At 42.7% G+C, this 18245-nt stretch overlaps 1 protein-coding gene across 1 annotated transcript in view; it reads right to left on the bottom strand.

Moving 5' to 3' along the window:
• Nucleotides 1-10746, bottom strand: part of TRPC3 (transient receptor potential cation channel subfamily C member 3) — a gene marked incomplete at both ends in the record, with an annotated part of 39141 nt that extends 28395 nt beyond the window's left edge. The window contains 2 exons of the mRNA XM_079534690.1: nucleotides 1846-2617; nucleotides 10505-10746. Coding sequence (XP_079390816.1) covers nucleotides 1846-2617; nucleotides 10505-10746 — 1014 coding nt within the window. The remainder of the gene's footprint in view (nucleotides 1-1845; nucleotides 2618-10504) is intronic.
• Nucleotides 10747-18245: the final 7499 nt, after the last annotated feature.

The following is an 18245-nucleotide window of genomic DNA, read 5'->3' as shown; positions in this document are numbered from 1 at the left end:
AGCTTACCAGAATTTTGTAACTAATGAGACTCTTCTGTTCAGTTCTAATAATCTACATCATCCCCATTAAATAAATACATACATACATAAATACATAGATAAATACATAAATAAGTAGAGGCTTTCCATAATTTACCTTTTGAGGCCGTTGTGGGTCTAACAAGTTGCATGATGCTTAAATTTAGGCCCTGAATCCAACAGTGTTTCTGTGCACAGTTTTAATAACACACGTTGCATGCAGTATCAGTAAGATTGATAGACAGATAGACAGAGGCTGCATCCTCGGCCACCAAAGCATTACTCAGAAAATTCACATATCTCCATCTTAGGTGCATGATTCTGGGACACTCTGTGGCTCTTCAGAAGTTGGCCTTGTTGAAAAGAAATCAATACTAAACCAGACTGAGCTGCACACACCAGAAATATAACCTTCTGTAATGATCTCTAAATGAGGCATGTAACTATGATTGATTCACTGTGGTAAGCACAGAAGCCAACAAGTTCAACATATCCGATGAAAATCTCAAATTCCTCAATTTTATGTTCACTAAGAGGTTCCCCAGCAGAGGATAAGAAAAATCTGACATTTTTTCTATATTGAATAAATACATTTCAGTAAATTCTCAATCCATTTGCAAAATTGCACAGTATGAGAAGGTTCCTTTAGCAAAGGAGGGAGAGAAAAGGTTTAAGCTGACTTTTGTACATTATTAGTGAGTGGTATAATACTTGAATCTTCCTCAGCGCAGCAGCTTTCTTTTTAAATTGTATTTTAACCCACTTAGCTATATCTGGAATCATTTGTTCTCCTGTGATAAAGTTCACTTTTTGCATTTCTGCCTATTTTCCTGCAAGTTGTTGCATATTTCTTCTGGGAAGAAGACCTTGCATTAGCAATGCTTGCTGTTGTTTTAAAAGATGAATACATCTCTTGCCTCTCTCAGATCGCTTATGAAGATATTAGTGAAAAAAAGTGGCATCCAACACTGACTTTGCTACGACTAGACGTGGTGCTATTAACATCACCACTCACTGAGAATAACCTGTCACATTCCCCAGGACAAGCTTATCTTAGCGCGTATAGTATTCTGCTGCTACTGGCATTGAGGTTTGTGTGTTTGGTTCCATTTTGTTGGTGGTGAGTTTTTTTTTGAGAGGTGCACAGAGAGGATATACTTTTCAAGGCACTAAAAAAAAAAATGCAAGTCCACGAACCACCACTGTACAACAGTTAACTAAGTCATTAGCTGTCCAATGGAAAAGCTGAAATATGCAGAAAAGTTGAGATACTGACAAACTAAACCAGATATATCTCTGAAACAGGTAACAGCAGACATCTGTAATCAGCTTAACAGACAGTTCCGAACAAGTGACAGTTCTAAAAGGTGCATTAAAAGAACACTGCCTGCATTCTTAACAATCTGGAGACATTATTCAAAATTAGTATGAATAACAAAATGCGAATAAGGTCACTGCTGCAGTAGGCTTAATGTTTCTGCTTTCTACACCTATGCTACAAAGCATCTGTAACTAAAACACTATTTGCTACAGCAAATTGAGCTGTTTTTAATCTTCTGCAAGTTTAGCAGAATACACACCATCTCTTTTTCCAGTTTTCTCCATATGCAGCAGGTACTGAAGCATTTCCATTTCACTTTGAAAATCCTTTTCAAAGACTTTAGTATTCAGAATGCAAAATCAAGAGCTACAGAGAATAAATATAAAAGCATTTGCAATTGAAAAAATTGACACAGGAAATAATTTCAAGTATCTAAGGACATTATAAGGTAACATCAACATTAAAACAAACAACAAAGACAGCAAGAAATAGAAAACTACCATTACCTTGAATTCTTTTTCAATGTTAGCCAATTTGGCAAGCTCATTGCTGAGTTCCAGCGCAGTGAGCACAGGATCTTCACTGGAGAGGGACAGGTAAGCTGGACTGGCCAGTCCTTTATAGGCATTTATTCTTGACCTGGAGTGACTGAAGGAATCATGCTTTTGCTTCTCTGTACAGTCATTACATTTGCAGAAATAATCATGAGGCCTTTCTATCCTTGCTCCTTTCATCAACAGCATATGCACGACTTCGTACTTTTGGCAGTGAGCAGCTAAAATGATGGGAGTGATATCTGGAGAAAAGCGGGTGCCGTCTTCGTCGTAGGAATAAAAATCGTCATCCTGGAGCTCCTGCTCACAAGGGCTCAGAGTCAGTCGCTTATTTACTGAAAACCCAGGATGATTTAAAATTGCTTCCACTATCCTAATGTAGCCCTTGCTGATTGCAAGCAGCAGGGCATCTCCAATCCGTGCCAAGTTCTCTTTTTTTAACAGAAGTTCTGTCACTTCCAAATGTTCATTCCCTACAGCAAGCTGCAAGGCGTTTTGGCCCATGTAGTCAACACAGTTGACATTCAGTGTTTTTGACTCTTCCAGCATTTTGCGCACCACAGGTATGTTCCCATACTCTGCTGCATCTAGAAAGCGCTCTTCCTCAGCAGTGAGACTAGTGCCTCTGTTGTTGAACATGAATGCTGGGCCTCTAATGGCCTGGCGCCTTCCCTTTTCCCTCATCATAGTCATACGCCTCAGAGACGGACTTTCTTCAATGTACCTGATGGGGAGAAAAATAAAAAAGTAACAAAATTTCAGTCTTGGTTATTTGTAGTTTCAAGCTCTCCTGTGGCTATAAAAATGAGCACTTACCTCATTCTGATCCTTACCATTTGCCCATCTATTACCTAGAAGCATTCTTTCTTAGGATCTTTCTGCCCTTACGGCAGGCAATGCAAAGAAAATTTTCCTTCATCTTTGATTTATGGAAAGTATGATACAGTAAGTGTAAATATTGCCTTCTTTGAACAATCAGATTGAGTCCCTGTGGTGGATGGTATTTAATTGCTATTGATACTGTAGATGCATTTTCATTTTATATGTATTAGTGTGCTGGGAGGGATTTCTGAAGAGAAGTGACACCTGATATTAAGGGGAAAAAAAACCACGCCAGCAAAACAGAAAGAGCCTCTGGAATTGAACCTGTGAGTGCCCCATAGACTACGTACAGTATAGAGCGAAGCCTGATCTCATGCCCATTAGTGCTTACTATGAAGAACACTAACCAAATGTGGAAGGATCTACTCACAAGTGAATCTGGTCACATTGCACGCCTTTGAAAAACACAAGTGCATATGTGTTCAGCAGACTTTCTGGATACTAGTAGCTAAGCTACTCAGATTCCTGACAACAGACATGATTCAGTCTAGACTGGGATGAGCTCTCCCTGTAACTGGAGTTCTGCAATGCTGTGCGCTATGCTGAGCCTACCTCTACTATACACCCTGCCATTCCAGGAGCTGAAAGGAATATCACTAAGTGAGTCATGTTTAAAAAACAAAACAAAACAAAAAAAACACACCTGTGCCTTCTTGTAATATGAGCAAAACAGTATAAAAGCCAAATATTTAATTAATGAAAAATGGGATGGCAAGCATACAGTGAAGAAGAAACTTGGGTGTAGGAGGACAAGATTGTCTGGGAAAGGAAACAAGAAACTAACTGGAGAAGTTGTGAAGTCCCTGCAACACTGGCTGCAAAAGCAGAAAGAGGGAGAAACAAGAAGGGCACGGGAAAAAAGAATGAGTGAACTAGCTAACTGAAGAAACACACGCTGAAATTATAAGCTGGTAAAATAACTCCTCTGTGTCTCCATTTCTCATCTACTGAAAAAAGAACAATTGCCTCCAATTTTACAGGAGCACTGTGAAAATTAATTCATTCATCTCAATGAAAAATTCAGACATGTGAGAATAAACAGCTACAGAGAAAATTAATCCATCTACCCTCATTGCAAAAGCCAAGTAAGGTGCACCTGAAGAGATGGAGGGCATAACAAAATAGTTAAAGATTCTTTTTAAGCAGACCCTGTCACTCTGCAACAGAACAGAACCAAGGGAAGAAATGACACCTTGGGCACGACGCATAACCACCATTTAGGGAAATGCGGTGGAAGCTGAAGGGCAGCTCCAAAAGTTACAAATCCTAAGTGCTGCAGGACTAAATCCACAATGTGAGCAACCTTCCCTTAAATGCAATCTTTTTTATTTTTGTGCGTGACCTTCCAGTAAAGAGCTCAGCTATGCTGCTACTACACAAAATGTAATGGTTGATATCCCTGGATTTCCCCATATATTGCCATGTCAGCCCTACTGGTTTTCACTTGGCAGACCTAATCCTATTCAGATTACAAGAATACGCCTGGTTTTCCAGCTGTCTGCATCAGTTGTAATACATTCAGCGGAACATTAAATCTTACTCACTTTATCAAAGCTACAAGCACTGTAAAAGCTGGTTTGCACACAGGGAGTTGCAGGTGACATAGATGAGAAGTTTCACTGGAGACGGAAAACTGAATGAAGTGACTCATTACCAAAGGCAGGACTCTCCGTAGCATCTGAACTCTCTGATATTTTCATGTGGGATCGGTATTTCTGTACTGCTAGAAGTGACCTGGGTGGCACTGGAGCATACGTTATGCTGTCTGATACTTCTTGAAATATGTGCCAAAGCTGCTTTGCTACACACGACACATCCATTGCTTTTCAATCCCATACAACCTTCCTTCTATCTATGAAAATGTTTGTGTAGGAGATGAAATTTGCAACTGCATTAACCACGGGATTGATTTACCATGTAAAGCATAAACATATTTCATGTTTGGAAATACTCAGATATGATGACTTTGGCCCAGAGAACACACAGTGAACAGCCACACTATGCAACTGCCTTATTCCCAAAATAATCAGACATAAAGCAAGAAATACTGCCACCTTATTGTTACCTTCTAAACAAGATAACAAGATCTTACTGTCTGCTGTGCTATTAGGCTTCTGTTCCTCTTCCACATCTTAAAACATACAGGTACAGAAATGTAATTGTTCACTGTAATAGTATAAAGAAAAAAAAATCAAGTATACCAAAACGAAAAACAGAACAGATTGACTTGTGCTGACTTCTTGATTAAAGAAGATTCTAAACAGTCACCTTGAATCTCATTTATCTTTTTATGAAATACATAACACATTTTCCCCCATTTTTCGGGGTAATTTTTCAGTATAATTTGAAACATGTCACTTTTATTTTCTGTTTTATCTACTTGTTTCAAAACACACTGTGTGACTGAGGTGACTCATTTGACTTCTGTAAAAAGGAATATATCTTTCCAAAGGTGTTACACTAGAATGTCCATACTCAATAAGAAAAATTTCCTTCACTATAAATCTTGTTACAGAAATGATGTATTTGAAGTGACTGCAATATCTTCTCTAAACAAAGATGAAAGTTGCTTGGTATTTTCATGACTAAAATATTGTCAAGGCCTTCTGAAAAAATAAAGTGCAAAAAGTCTTGTAGTGTGCTGACAATGTGCTGCTCTGTCAGGGTCACCCGTACCTCCCTGCACTCCTCCTCCCCTCATGGCGCAGCAAGGCCCTGAAGGCTGAGCAGCTCCAGTCAGAGCGTTGTAAGCAGGAAGGGTCAAGTACAAGGCCACTGTGCCATTCTTTGCTCCCCTTTTCCTATAACTAAGATGTTTAAGCTATCCCAAACCATCAAGAAAATGGTCTAAATGGCTCAAAACAAACACAAACTTTTTTGGTAAAATTTATATGCCATATTTGTCAACTTAAGTAATCAAAACAATCTCAAGTCCTATCTCTAAACATAGAATCATAGAATGGCTTGGGTTGGAAGGCACCTTTAAGATTATCTAGTTCCAGCCCCCTGCTATAAGGCTGGGACACCTCCCACTAGACCAGGTTGCTCAAAGCCCCATCCAGCCTAGCCTTGAATGGTTCCAGGGAGGGGACATTCGCAGCCTCTCTGCACCTGTTGCAGTGTCTCACCACCCTCACAGTGATGAATTTCTTCCTGATACCTAGTCTGAATCTACTCTCTTCCAATTTAAAACCATTTCGCCTCATCCTGTTACTCCATGCCCTTGCAAAAAGTCCACCCCCAGCTTTTCTGTAGGTCCCCATCAGGTACTGGAAGGCTGCTATAAGGTCTCCTTGGAGCCTGCTCTTCTCCAGGCTGAAGAACCCCAGCTCTCTCAGCCTGTCCTCATAGAGGAGGTGCTCCATCTCTCTGATCATTGTTAGACTGTCTTAAAAATGTGACTAAAATAAAAGCAAATTTGTATCATGCCCTGTTTCCTAGAGCCTTAAAGTTTATCTTCTCATCCTTGGCTCCATAAGGAGGTGACAACCTATATTAACAGAGGGAAGAAGAGATGAAAATTATGATGTTCTTCTTCACCTTTGTTCCCAATAGTTAAAGAACAAAAATAAAATAAAATAAAATAAAATAAAATAAAATAAAATAAAATAAAATAAAATAAAATAAAAAAGAATCCAGAGAATGTAAGGTGAAAAAATACAGAAAAATGCCAAACAAGAAAAATGTAGACTTACTACATGTTAATGCTGCATCAGTGGTGCACCACAACATTGTGTGAAGCTGAGCCCCTCCATCATTCTGCACCAGTACTATTCACAATTCACAGCAGGAAAACAGGGAAGGAGCTGATAAAGCCTCAAGCCTCTGTGCATTGCTCAGCACAAATAAGAAAGATGGAACTGGAAAAGAGCAGTCACTTTAAGTGAAATAGCCCAAGTCTCACCCCATCAGGGCATGTTTCCCCAGCCTTAAGAAAACTCCACAAAGCAGCTGTAAAATACAAGTAAACTTGTAAAATACAAGTCTGACTTTCATATGTGCATTAAAAAACGTATTTCTTTCCCTGTTAAGCAAGCAATGCCCTTGTGTGTCCCTTGTGTCCTGCATACATCACATACGCTGTGACCTCGTACTACACTGCAGTGCTGCCTGTCACTGGAGAGTATTCTTGAAATTGACTTTACTTCCCTCGGGCAGAGTTATTTCTAAGTACAATACTAGAAACTTCAGCAGAGCAACAGCTCCTAAGGACCAGAGTATGCAGTACAAATCCTCTGCTTCTACCATGAATTACTTCAATCTGCCGTGCTAACCTCTGCTAAATCTCTTCACATTCTGGCTTTCAGAATTGTCATAGAAGGACAGAAATATAGGATGATGCATTTGAGAAGATCTGTAATCACATCTCCCAAGTCTTTTATTTAATATATATTTATTTCTGAAAATTACGTATGAAATAATTAAAACTAGAGAGGAGTTTAAAAAAAAAGAAGTTTCATTCTCAGACTCCCCAAACCTATAGAGTAATTTTACACCTTTCATGCTGAAGAATAAGCAGTTACTCTTCCTGAACTATTAATTGCAATAAAGGATGGCACCCACAATTTACAAGCACCCCACTAATAAACTGCAGTACATGAGCAGTCTTGAACCTATGGCAGCCCTGAAATGCAGCCCGGTGACTGCAGGCAGATCAGACAAGTACACCACAGAGCAGCAGCATGCCCACCTCCAAGGCAGCCACGCTGTAGTCTGCCATGCAGCACTCACACACTGTGCCTCCAGTGCTGCCAAAAGTAACCTCCGCGGTCCTGCTCTGAAATTACAGAATGACACATTGCCTTACACCCAGAATGTGCTCAAACACACACATATGTACATGCAGCATTTTAGCCCGTGACCCCCAAGATCTCTTAAACCAAGCAATCTCAAACATTTGCTTTGTTCCCATCTCAGGCAGGGCCATACAGTGCTGGACAGGTGATTCTTCCCCGACCTCTCTCAAGCAAAATCTCTGCCTGCCCTCCAAGCTCAGCTATGGGCATGGGCCAAAAGAGGCCACTACTAAATGCCTGCTTTGTTTTTTCCCCGAAAGAAATGGTGTTGCATGCATGCATGCATACTGCATCTTGAGGAAGCCCACATGTACTTCACACAATGTAGGAATCTGCACCAAAGCTAAAACATATGAAATGACAGCTTCCTTCTCCCTTCTGGAGAGCCTAGGCAGTAGTTCATATCAGATGGAGACAGATTCAGCCCAACACAGAACATAAATCAGGCCAGCTGCAACATCTGACCCCAGTCTGTGCTCTCCCACTGCTCTGAAATGACATAATCCATCATCCAAAATGCCCTCATGTCAGCTCACAGAAGTTCTGGCACAGAGCTGGAAAGAACTACAGTCAAAAAAGGAGCAAAACACCACAAGGCATCAGGAGGAGGTATATACACACTTTGTTTGTTCGTTCCAGCCTCCTAAAAAAACCCCCAAAACTACACAGAGCTTTTCCCTACCACTGCACATCACTAACAAATGAAATACCACCTGTCTGAATCCCAGTGGAATTAAAGCACCATGTTTTGATGAGAGGATCATATTGGTGCACACAGAGAAAAAGGCAAAGGGGTCTCACCAGGAGAGAACTAAGCTCACAGGGCTGCAGCAACGCGCACGGAATTGTAAAGCTGCTTTTACACTGCCTTTCATTTGTGCCCTGGTGTTCTGCTCAGGAAAAACAGCTGGGCTTTCAGAGGGCCTCAGGAAATCAGGCACACAGTGCCCACCACATTAATGTGCAATGTTAGCCCATTTCCTTCACCAGTAGGACATACGGGGCCATGTGAAACAGAAGTATTACCTCTGGCCTGCTGTCCTGCTGGAAATCCCAGGTTAATTAATTTTTCCAGCAATATTTGCACAGGAGACACACACTGACAGGTACCTTGCATGGGTTACATGCTTTTAGAAAGAATACTTCTCAAATACCAAGTGCACCTCCCTGTGCAAACCTCTCCACATCCTCTCACCTCCATATCCTTGCAGTTTAGATCATGAATTTTTTCAGACAAGGATTCTCATGACTACTGCATGCAAGCCAAAGCCTTATGCATATCCATCTAAGTACATTATGAGCAATCTATTGCTCACTTATCCTGTTTGTAGATGCTACAGTTTTAGGCTCTAGCAAGAATCACAGTGTTACTGCAGAAAAGCCCACTGTGTATGAAGATGGACAGCCCCAATGCAGCCCCAATGCCCTGCCAGTTCAAAGGGCTTCCACAGGTCCAAAAGCATATTGCTGTGCAAACTGAACTCAGTTTTAGTCCACATTGGAGTGACATCAGTTTGCTAAAGAAAGGAGTTCCAAGGACAGGAACCCAGAAGAGCTACCAAATTCAATTCATCTGCCTAGCTTGACCTGTTTAAAAAGCGAATGTACGAGCCTGAACTAATCTTCCAGGCTCTTTTTGTGGGGAATGAGGAGAGATGAGCACCTGAAGAAGACTGATGACTGAGGCTGGCAAGCCCACTGCCATGTCCTCTCTCATCTCACTGACTCCACACGCAGCTCAGGCAAACAACTTTGGCATGAGTTTCAGGCAGCCCAAAGAAGAGAACGATCCTTTCACTCAGAGCCTGGATTGCTGGGTACAAATGTTTGCAAAGAAATTCTGCACTGGGATGGCAGAAAGCATTATTTCTGACTGAAGCAGGGCTTTGATTGTGATCGTTACTCCTGTACTTCACCGCTGTCTCTGAGGTGATTTTATTCAAGGCTTCTTCTGTAAATGCTGAATGTGTTAACTTAAAACTCAATGTGTTTGTCATTTAGTAAACAAGTTATTTAATTAATAATCAAATATTGCCCCTAAGTATCAAATGCTCAAGAAATAACCAAGGAGAGTGATACACGGGGAGTGATGTCACGGACATGACACATTCAGTCAATCAGAGAAATGAAAATTAATATTCCTATCAGTAAAACTGCATTTTTTATCCTGCAGCAAACACCAGGCAGAGCTGGGACTCAGAGACATGACGGTGTCTTTAAGAACGAGGAACAGAAACTCTCCAAGACATGACATGTAAATGGAGGAGCAGGACCTCACGCACGGATGTCCCCAGTGCAGGTGTCTCAGATCTCTGCGAGTGGCTGCCTTCAGGCACCACCCCGAGGGCTCTGAAGACACTAAGGGAAAAAAGGGCACACCGGGTTCAGCAAACCATACCTATATCAATGACTGGGTTTTCTCGGCACCTATATCAGCAGGCAGGGAACAACTCAACACACAAAGCGCATCAGGCACGCTTCTGACTACGAGCGGACTAATGTCTCAAAGCCCTACCGAGCAACTAATAAAGTTTGGCGAAGCCTCAGCCTGCGGGGATCTCAGCCGCACGTCCTACCGCAAGCGGAGACGAAAGGCCGGGCGGCGCGGCGGGACCGCCAGGGGGCGCGGGGGGACGAGGGGCTCCGGCTTCACCCCCGGCTTCAGCCCCGCAGCCCGACGGCGCGCAGCCCACAGGGTCCCGGCGGCAGAAGCTCCCGCCAGCCCCGGCTCGGGCCCCGCCTCTCCCTTCGGCCAGCCCCGGCTGCAAAACGACGGCCGGACAAGTGGCGCGCGGCGCCCGGCCCCTCCGAGCCCTGCCCCGCACCTGAGCTCGGCTCGACGGGGCGGAGACGGTCCGGCAGCCGGAGGCCGGGTGCCGCAGCCCGCCCCGCGGCCGTCTTGGGGAAGTTGGCGGCCCCCGGGCCTGACTTACATGGTGCTGGCGAAGGGCGGCGGCGGGTAGTAGCCGTAGGGCTCCCGGAGGGTCTTCACGGCGCGCAGCGGCGGCGGCGGGGGCTCCAGCCCACCGTTGACGCCTCTCCAGCCGCGGCGCCGGCGCTGCCGCTCTTCTTCCTCTGCCTCCTCCTCCTCCTCCTCCTCTTGCTGCTGCTGCTGCTGCTGCGGGGGGAAGGTCACTCTCCCCTGCTCCTTGCTCTTCCGGCTCTTGCTGGACATGGTCGGGGTCTCCTCCGCCGGCGGCGGCGGCCGCTGCTGCTCCCGGCCGGCCCCGTCGGGCAGCGCGCGCGGCGGAGAAGGAGGCGGGAGGAGGAGGAAGAGGCGGGCGGCGCTGCCCGGCCGGGCACGGAGCGCCCGGAGGGAACGGCGGCCGCACCGCGATCCCCTCGCCGCCCCTCTGCCCTCTCCGCCCGCCGCCCGTCAGCGAGGCGGCCCGACAGCAGGAGCCGGGGAGCGCCGGCGAGCGGGGAGGCGAACGAGAGACGGGGCTCTCGGCGGCGGCTCTGCACCTCGCCTCTCCTTGTCATTATCCCTCGCTAGGGCAGCATCGCGGCGGAGCGGGGCGGCCGCCTGCCGCCGCGGGCACCCCGCCGAGGAGGGGCCGCCGCTCCCACCTGCCGGCATCGGGACCGCCCCCGCCCGGCGGCTGCCTCGGCTCAGGGGGAAGAGAAAGGAGGGGGAGAAGGAAAAGGAAGGCAGGGGATGGGCGGGGATGCCAACCGCCGTCCGCCTGCGCTCCTCGGGGGGAGCACGCGGCCGGCCGCCTTGGGCACGCGGTCCCCGAGGGCAGCGGCCGACTCTGGGGGTCGGGACGGGGCCGGCGGCGTGAGGCGGGCCGTGGGGCGCGGGGTCAGCTGGCCTCGGTGCCCGGCCCCGTCGCAGCCACGGACAGCTCATGCATGGCATTCGGAAACAGCTTCCCTCTGCTCTGGGAGCAGTTTGATGAAGATTTTAAAGTGAAGAAAAAAAAAAAGCGTATTTTGAGTGGCTTACCAAGGATGAAGGCGTCCAAGTTCCCAAAGGGTTCCAGGTGTCGGTACCTGAGAACGGCTGGTTTAATGCTGCGTGGTGTCGAGCTAAAAGCAGTGGGAGGATGTTGAGATGTCTATTGCGTGTAATCAGAAGTAATTACACTCTATAGATAACAGCCACAACGATTCTTGCTGTACAGAGATGCATTGCATCTTCTTGTGCTGAGAGATTTTGTAGTGCGATAGGGAAAATATTCCATCACAAAACTGCAGCCACGACAAAATGAAGGCAGAACATACGTTTTTACATGCAGAATATGCAGAACAGTAGGTATGCAGGGACTGTGTGTTGGTTTACGTATGCAATACATCTATTCCTTTGTCTACATCCAACTCAGGTGACGTTTTTCTCTTGCTTTAAACTTTTCCTAAGCATTATGTGGTAAATTTGCCCAAATTCCAAAACTTGGATCCTACCGAATTGAAATTTTTGAAGTGTTCCAATTGCTGCAGGGGAAGCGGGCTCTAAGTCGTAATGCAAGTGCCTAGATAGAGCTCTCACTGCTGAGCCAGCAATGCGGGCTGTCCATACAAGGTGCTCATTACCTCATGTTTTTGGTGTCAGCCAAGCTTCTGCCTTTAATTTTTCCATACATCTAAAATTTGTACTGATGAAGCCCAGGAAAAGAAAAAAAAACCCAACAACTGACCAAGAGGTTCACAGAGATAAATAACTGCTGCAGCTTTGAAAGGCTGTTTTTGTCTGTTTTGTTTGCATCTTAACTATTTAGGGAGGTGCTTTCTTGTGTCTTTTGTCATTTGAAAATCCCATTTAGTTTCAGTGGAATTACATACATGGTTGAGCAAATTTTGCTTTCTAGGAAGCTGATGGTATCATGTAGCTACTGTAGCTTTGAGCTGCTGGGAGTCCCCCATTTAGGACAATCTAGGTGTACAGCATATATATATCATAACATATTAAATATTTTAAAGCACAAAAATGCAACAATCCATTTGCATCAAAATTTGTATTCTTGAAGGGCCCCTTTGGCTTAATAATTATAATAATACTGCCCATATTGTATTCCATTTCACAAAAAAAAAAAACAAAGAATAAATCCTCTGTTATCACAGTGGGTTGCATGAATGGGCATTCTTTTGCCTCTAGAATTTCCCCCTAAGATCAAAATATATAGAAGTAGAGCTGAAAGTAGATGAGGAATGCTTGCTTGCCAAATGTAAGCTCAAAGCAAGGCCTCCACATTATCACAGCTTATTTTCTTTTCAGAAATGAATAAAAGAGTTATTTAATATCGGCTCTTAGCTGTAAGAAAGGCGCACTCCTGCTTCTTCTGTTGCTCTCTGTATTGCTGATTTGTATCAGGTGTTCCATGAGCTGTACTTTTCATGGTATGAGTGTTATCTAAATAGAAATTGGTTCGCTGTGTCTACAATCATGGTTAATGACTACAATCTATTGCATTATCCAAGCCACTACGATACTGAGCTTGGAAGTGCAGAAGCCATCTTGACACATCCCTCCATTTTAAGGGCTAATTGGCCAATAACTCTCCAAGCAATTACAATCCTATTTATAACAGTATATATTTGATCTTATAGAACTTACACCTGAACTGTGTCTGCAGTTTGCTTTTGAGAATGCCATGTGAGATAGTGGCTTTCAAAAGACCTGTTTCAGCACTGTGACCACTGTGTAGAAAGCCACTTTCTCCACTATACAATTCCCCAGCAAAAGGGACTTGTGACAGATCTGTCACCTCGCTGCTGTGACTGTATTCTCCTCACTGCCAGTGTTGCAGGGGAAATGATTGTCAAGTTTTTTTAGAGAGGGAAGCTTTTTGTCTTGATTCTGAAGGAAAATGATAATAAAAAATGAACTGAGCAAACAAATAATCTTTCTCATCATAGTGCTTCAAAGCCACCAAGCCAAAATAGAATGTTCCTAATGTACAGTTAGATTAAGTACTCTTCTTCATCCTGCCCATCCTGCTTTACTTGCTGTCTGGCCACTTTCGGCCAGCACTTCCTTGCATCTGAGCTCTCCAGTAACAATGGAGAAGGATTTTGGTTTTGTTTTGGTTGTTTGTTTTTTTTTTGCTTTTTTGGAGGAAATCCTACCTGAAAAACAATTGGGATAGCAACAAAAGAACATATTATACATTTCAGATGTACTTTGTATGGTTGTAGCTTCAGAAATAGTTTGTCTTTCCCACAGAAACATGTAAGAAAACAATCTCAGTCATCATAATACATTCAGACACGGTCTGAAATAGCTGCTACCAGAACACAGTATCAGAACAAGGATATGAGAATTCTTGATTAGACTTCAGCCATCACTGCCTCTTTGATGGCAGGAATGTAAGAATTGTGGTTGAGGCTCCAAAGTTCCAGAGTCAAACAAATAAAATGCATTAAATGATATTTTGGAATCACCAGAATGAGCAAAGAATCTAAGTCTACTGAAAATACATCTTAGATCCAGACACGGCCAAATCCAAAAAAGGATTTTTTTGTTTCATGAATCATTTACACATTTTTGAAAATGTTAATAATTCCAGTAGCTGTAATGTTCTGAAGTCATCGTTCTTTCCCAAAATATTCAATACTATTAAAGTATCGGGTAGATGTTAACAGTGAGTGAAGTACCAGGCAGGCCAGCACAGGGAGGCTTGTTCTGTCCAAGGTTCTGTTCTTTAGCTGGTCGGAGACTACAGTCAGTGGCTTCCAGTCTAGTACATTTTGTGAAAGCTGACTTGAATTTATGGAGTTCTGGAATGATGACGTTGTAATTTAGAAAACCGATTCCTGGAAATTCCTTAGACAGGGGAAAAAAAAAAAAAAAGAAAAAAAAAAAGTTATGCTATTGTAAGGACTGAGACTGAGTGGAAAGGCTGGAAATATTTACAGAACATAGTGAAGCATAGCAGACACAATATGGTATTACTGGAGGTGCTGTTTGGTAGGTTATTCCCCATGCTCCTGTTTGTTTAGAACATTAAATCCACAGTACTAATCCGTCAGTGTTTCATGTTCCCATTGGATCCACAGCCAGTATATAATCCCTCTGTTTTTTTAACCAGGCTGATTTGTTCATGTCAGGTTGGAGTGAGATTGGAGTGGCGTTTTGTTTGTATGGATCAACTGATCTGCGATGGAATTTTTCTGACCTCAAAATTACAAAAAATGTACAACTTTGATTTAAAAATAACTGCTGCAGTGTTCTTCAGCTGGAAATAAGTCATCAAAAATAGCATTTCTAAATTGAAGTAAGGTGTCAGCCTACAGTAATAAATTTCCTTGAAATTTATTGTTGAAAACATGAGTTCCATATTTATCTTTCCTTTATTTAGTTAGTTAGTTAGTTAGTTTCTTTAAAGTAGGCAGTTGAATGGAGTAAAGCTCTGAAATACAAAAGCAGTTACCACAGTTGGCATGTGATATCTGAAGTGATCAGGAAATACGTTCAGAATTTTAGGCTGAACTAGCATGTCAGCAATGTGATAAGGGACAGGGGAAAGGGTCATTTAATGAATATACTCCGGGTTTTTCATTTAGCAGAATTTTTCTGAGAGGTAATTAAAAAGTGTTAATTTTAAAATAAACATACCCTACTTATTGAGGGTGCGATTGTCGATATTAAGACCCCCTTGTTGAAACGAAGTGATGTAGGTACAGGAATAAGCAAGGTACAAGGAACTTGTAGCAACAGTTTCCCCTACAGAATAACCTTGCATGTCATACAATTATGTCAAATGATTATTTTGGAGCTTTATTAAAAAGTGGGAGAATATTCTCTCAGGAGACAAAACAGCGGTTTTTATTTGCTTGAAGGGATGAGTAAAGAGAGGCACAGTAAGGCTAGAAATAGAATCCAGGTCGTGCAGTGCGCCCAACCCTTGTCTAACATGTCTGTACTACTTTCATGAAAATTGGGAAGTTGGTGGGAATAGCAACAGTGTAATGAAAGCAAAATTGGCCTTCTTTGCCTCATACTGGGAATTTGCCTACTTGCCAAGAACCCGGTGTTTTCAAGGACATTTAGTTCCTACACCAAGGACTTCTATGGAAGTCTAAACAGGTTAATCAGCATGAGGAAAAGAGTGATGTGATGTCACTGATCTGTAAGCAGATCTCAGCCTCAGAACTAATATTGCGATTTAATGTTTTTAAAGTAGATGAAAAAATAAATTCCTGACACTCGAGGCTGTGCTTTCACACACACTGTGCAGCCATTCAGGACCAGGCGACGTGAAGGGCTATAAAATGCTGTCAGATCTCCTGGTAGACACCAAGCCTCAGAGCTGTGCATTGCAGTTGTACCTTATGATGTTATAAAGGCTTCTGAAGTCTCCTGCCAATACAACCATTGGATAGATACTAGCTACATTTTCAAAGGTCTGCAAATTGGCTGTTCACACAAAATGCACAATTATCTTTCTTTCTTTATACATTAAGTGGCAATTGTGTGTACATTTATGTATTTGCACTCATTATTTCCATTTCTCTAAGGCAAGATGGATATTTCTTTAAACAAATCCAGTGTGTTTGCACACTTTTGAAGAAGTCCACAGGATTCTGAGCCTAAACCAGTAAAATTTTGTTCCCTCTTTCTTTCCTGCGAGTGGAAATTAGAAGTTAATGGCTGTGCTACTATGAAAGGGATTACAGATCAATTCTCTTATCTGTACATTGCCCTGAGAACTGTACTTATAAACTTAAGAAAAGCATACTTCCATTTCTTGAAAGATTTGCTTTACTTATCATTTTTATGTAAAGCTGGATTTCCTTCCTTAAATTAGTTTCTTTTTTCGTCTCATTTAGTATTTCCTGAAAATAAAAAGAGTGTTACTCTATCACTAAGTGAATGCTGGCAATCAGACGATAGGCAAAATTCATGTCACAGGACAACAGCTAAATGTGGGGTTTTTTTGAACAGTGTATTATTTTTTTTTTTTTTGAACAGTGTATATTTTTTTTGCAGGATATATTATATAACTGCTACTGAGATGGAGTATCCTAGCGGATGTATGGAGTGCAGAGCAGCTCCTCTGTTAGCAAATTAGCAATGATTTCTGTCTAGTGCAAGGAATTAAGTCTGAATATATTCGAACACAATTTGATCTTTCTCTGGTTGGAGGGAAGGATTTGAGTCATTGTGGGGATGAGAACAGGAGAAGCAGGACATATTAAAAATAATAGCAAAAGACAAGCAGGCCACATAACAAATAAAAACAGGTTGCAGTGGTTTTTAGATTCCTGAGAAGGAAAATGTCCTTCCTCCTGGTTTCTACTATTCAAAACTCTTTTGCTCAGGGTGGCTGGCAATTGTAATGGAAAGACTACCTGACTGTCGTAGTTCAGAGCATGGTTTTCCTAAACTGCTTCAGAACTTGGGATGAATGCTGACTGGTACTGACTACTGAACATACTGCAAAGCATCAAATTTCTCTTGGTGGAAGAGGAGAAAATACCACAGCACACTATGCTGATTGCAAATATAATCCTTCCTTCCGTGAGCTGCTGTGGAACAGGCGATAACATTCAGACTCTGCTGCTGTCTGAGTGACAGCAACTCTGTGGGTCTTCTGAAACCTCCTAGCTCCTATATTTGAGGAGTGGGGAGTAGGTTAAAGGATCCTGGCAAGTACTGTAGCACACAGTGAATGGGTGTATATACTCCTTCATGGTCATCTGTGACTAAGTAAAAAATTGTTCAGTGTCTGGTAAGGCAAAAATTACATTTGCTCTTCCAAATAATTCTTATTCTTGAAATGTTTTACTGTTCAGTGTATAAGGACCACTTTGAATATAATTATTCCCAGCTTGCTGGGAGATAATTTTGGCAACCGGTGGATTAGTCTTAAACCTACTGGTAATAAACTTAGTACGAAAAGGCCAAATCTTATCTCAGAAGTAATATGTGCTCTGAAACACTCAACAGGAAGCAGTGAGAATCCGTGTGAGATGACATATGAAGCTGCATACTTCTCTGATTAAAGCAGCCACCAGATACCAGCTGCCTGCTTTGGCAGTACAGCACACAACATCTTTAGTTCCCTCCAAGTTCAGGTGTCCTACAAGGCAGGGTTGCATCTATGTATTCTGTTTTATGAAATAAAAGAAGTTCCTGTAACTATCATTGTTACAGCCTTCCTGCCTTGTAAATGAGAGAACACATTTTTTGGAAACTGGAGTGATGCAAAAGTTTCTGGTAGCTGAGAGGTGCTCAATTATTAAAAAAAAAAAAAAAAAGAAACAGGATATTTCAGTGTAAACAAATTATTTGGTGGCAACAATCTTCAAAGGGACCAACAGGGAAAGTGTCAAAAAAGGGAGATAGGACTATTTATAAAGAATTCCCAGAAGCATATTTAAAATACTTTGAAAATGCAATATATTTTACCATGAAAATTGGAAAAACTCCACTGCTGTCAGTAACAGATGGATGTCCTGTCAGTTAGTACGTATTTTGGGGAGGAAGATGGTTGGAAAGGTGACAGTAGGGTTAGAGAGCACTGCAGACTTTCTGCAGGCCCTGTGTACCCCCACATAGATGACCACATGCTGACACAGAGATGGAATTTTGATTTCCCCCTGGCGTTCTGTTCTCAGGACTTCACTTTGGAACTTCAGGAATTATTTAGAAAACAAAATCTAGAAGGATCTTGTCAGTTTTCGATGAGTTCAGATCAGTGGAAATGTTGCAGTCACTATCAATGGAGTTTG

This window comes from Tetrao urogallus (genome assembly GCF_951394365.1).
Source record: "Tetrao urogallus genome assembly, chromosome: 4".
In the NCBI taxonomy this organism is placed as follows: domain Eukaryota; kingdom Metazoa; phylum Chordata; class Aves; order Galliformes; family Phasianidae; genus Tetrao; species Tetrao urogallus.
This window is presented reverse-complemented; position numbering and strand designations above follow the sequence as displayed.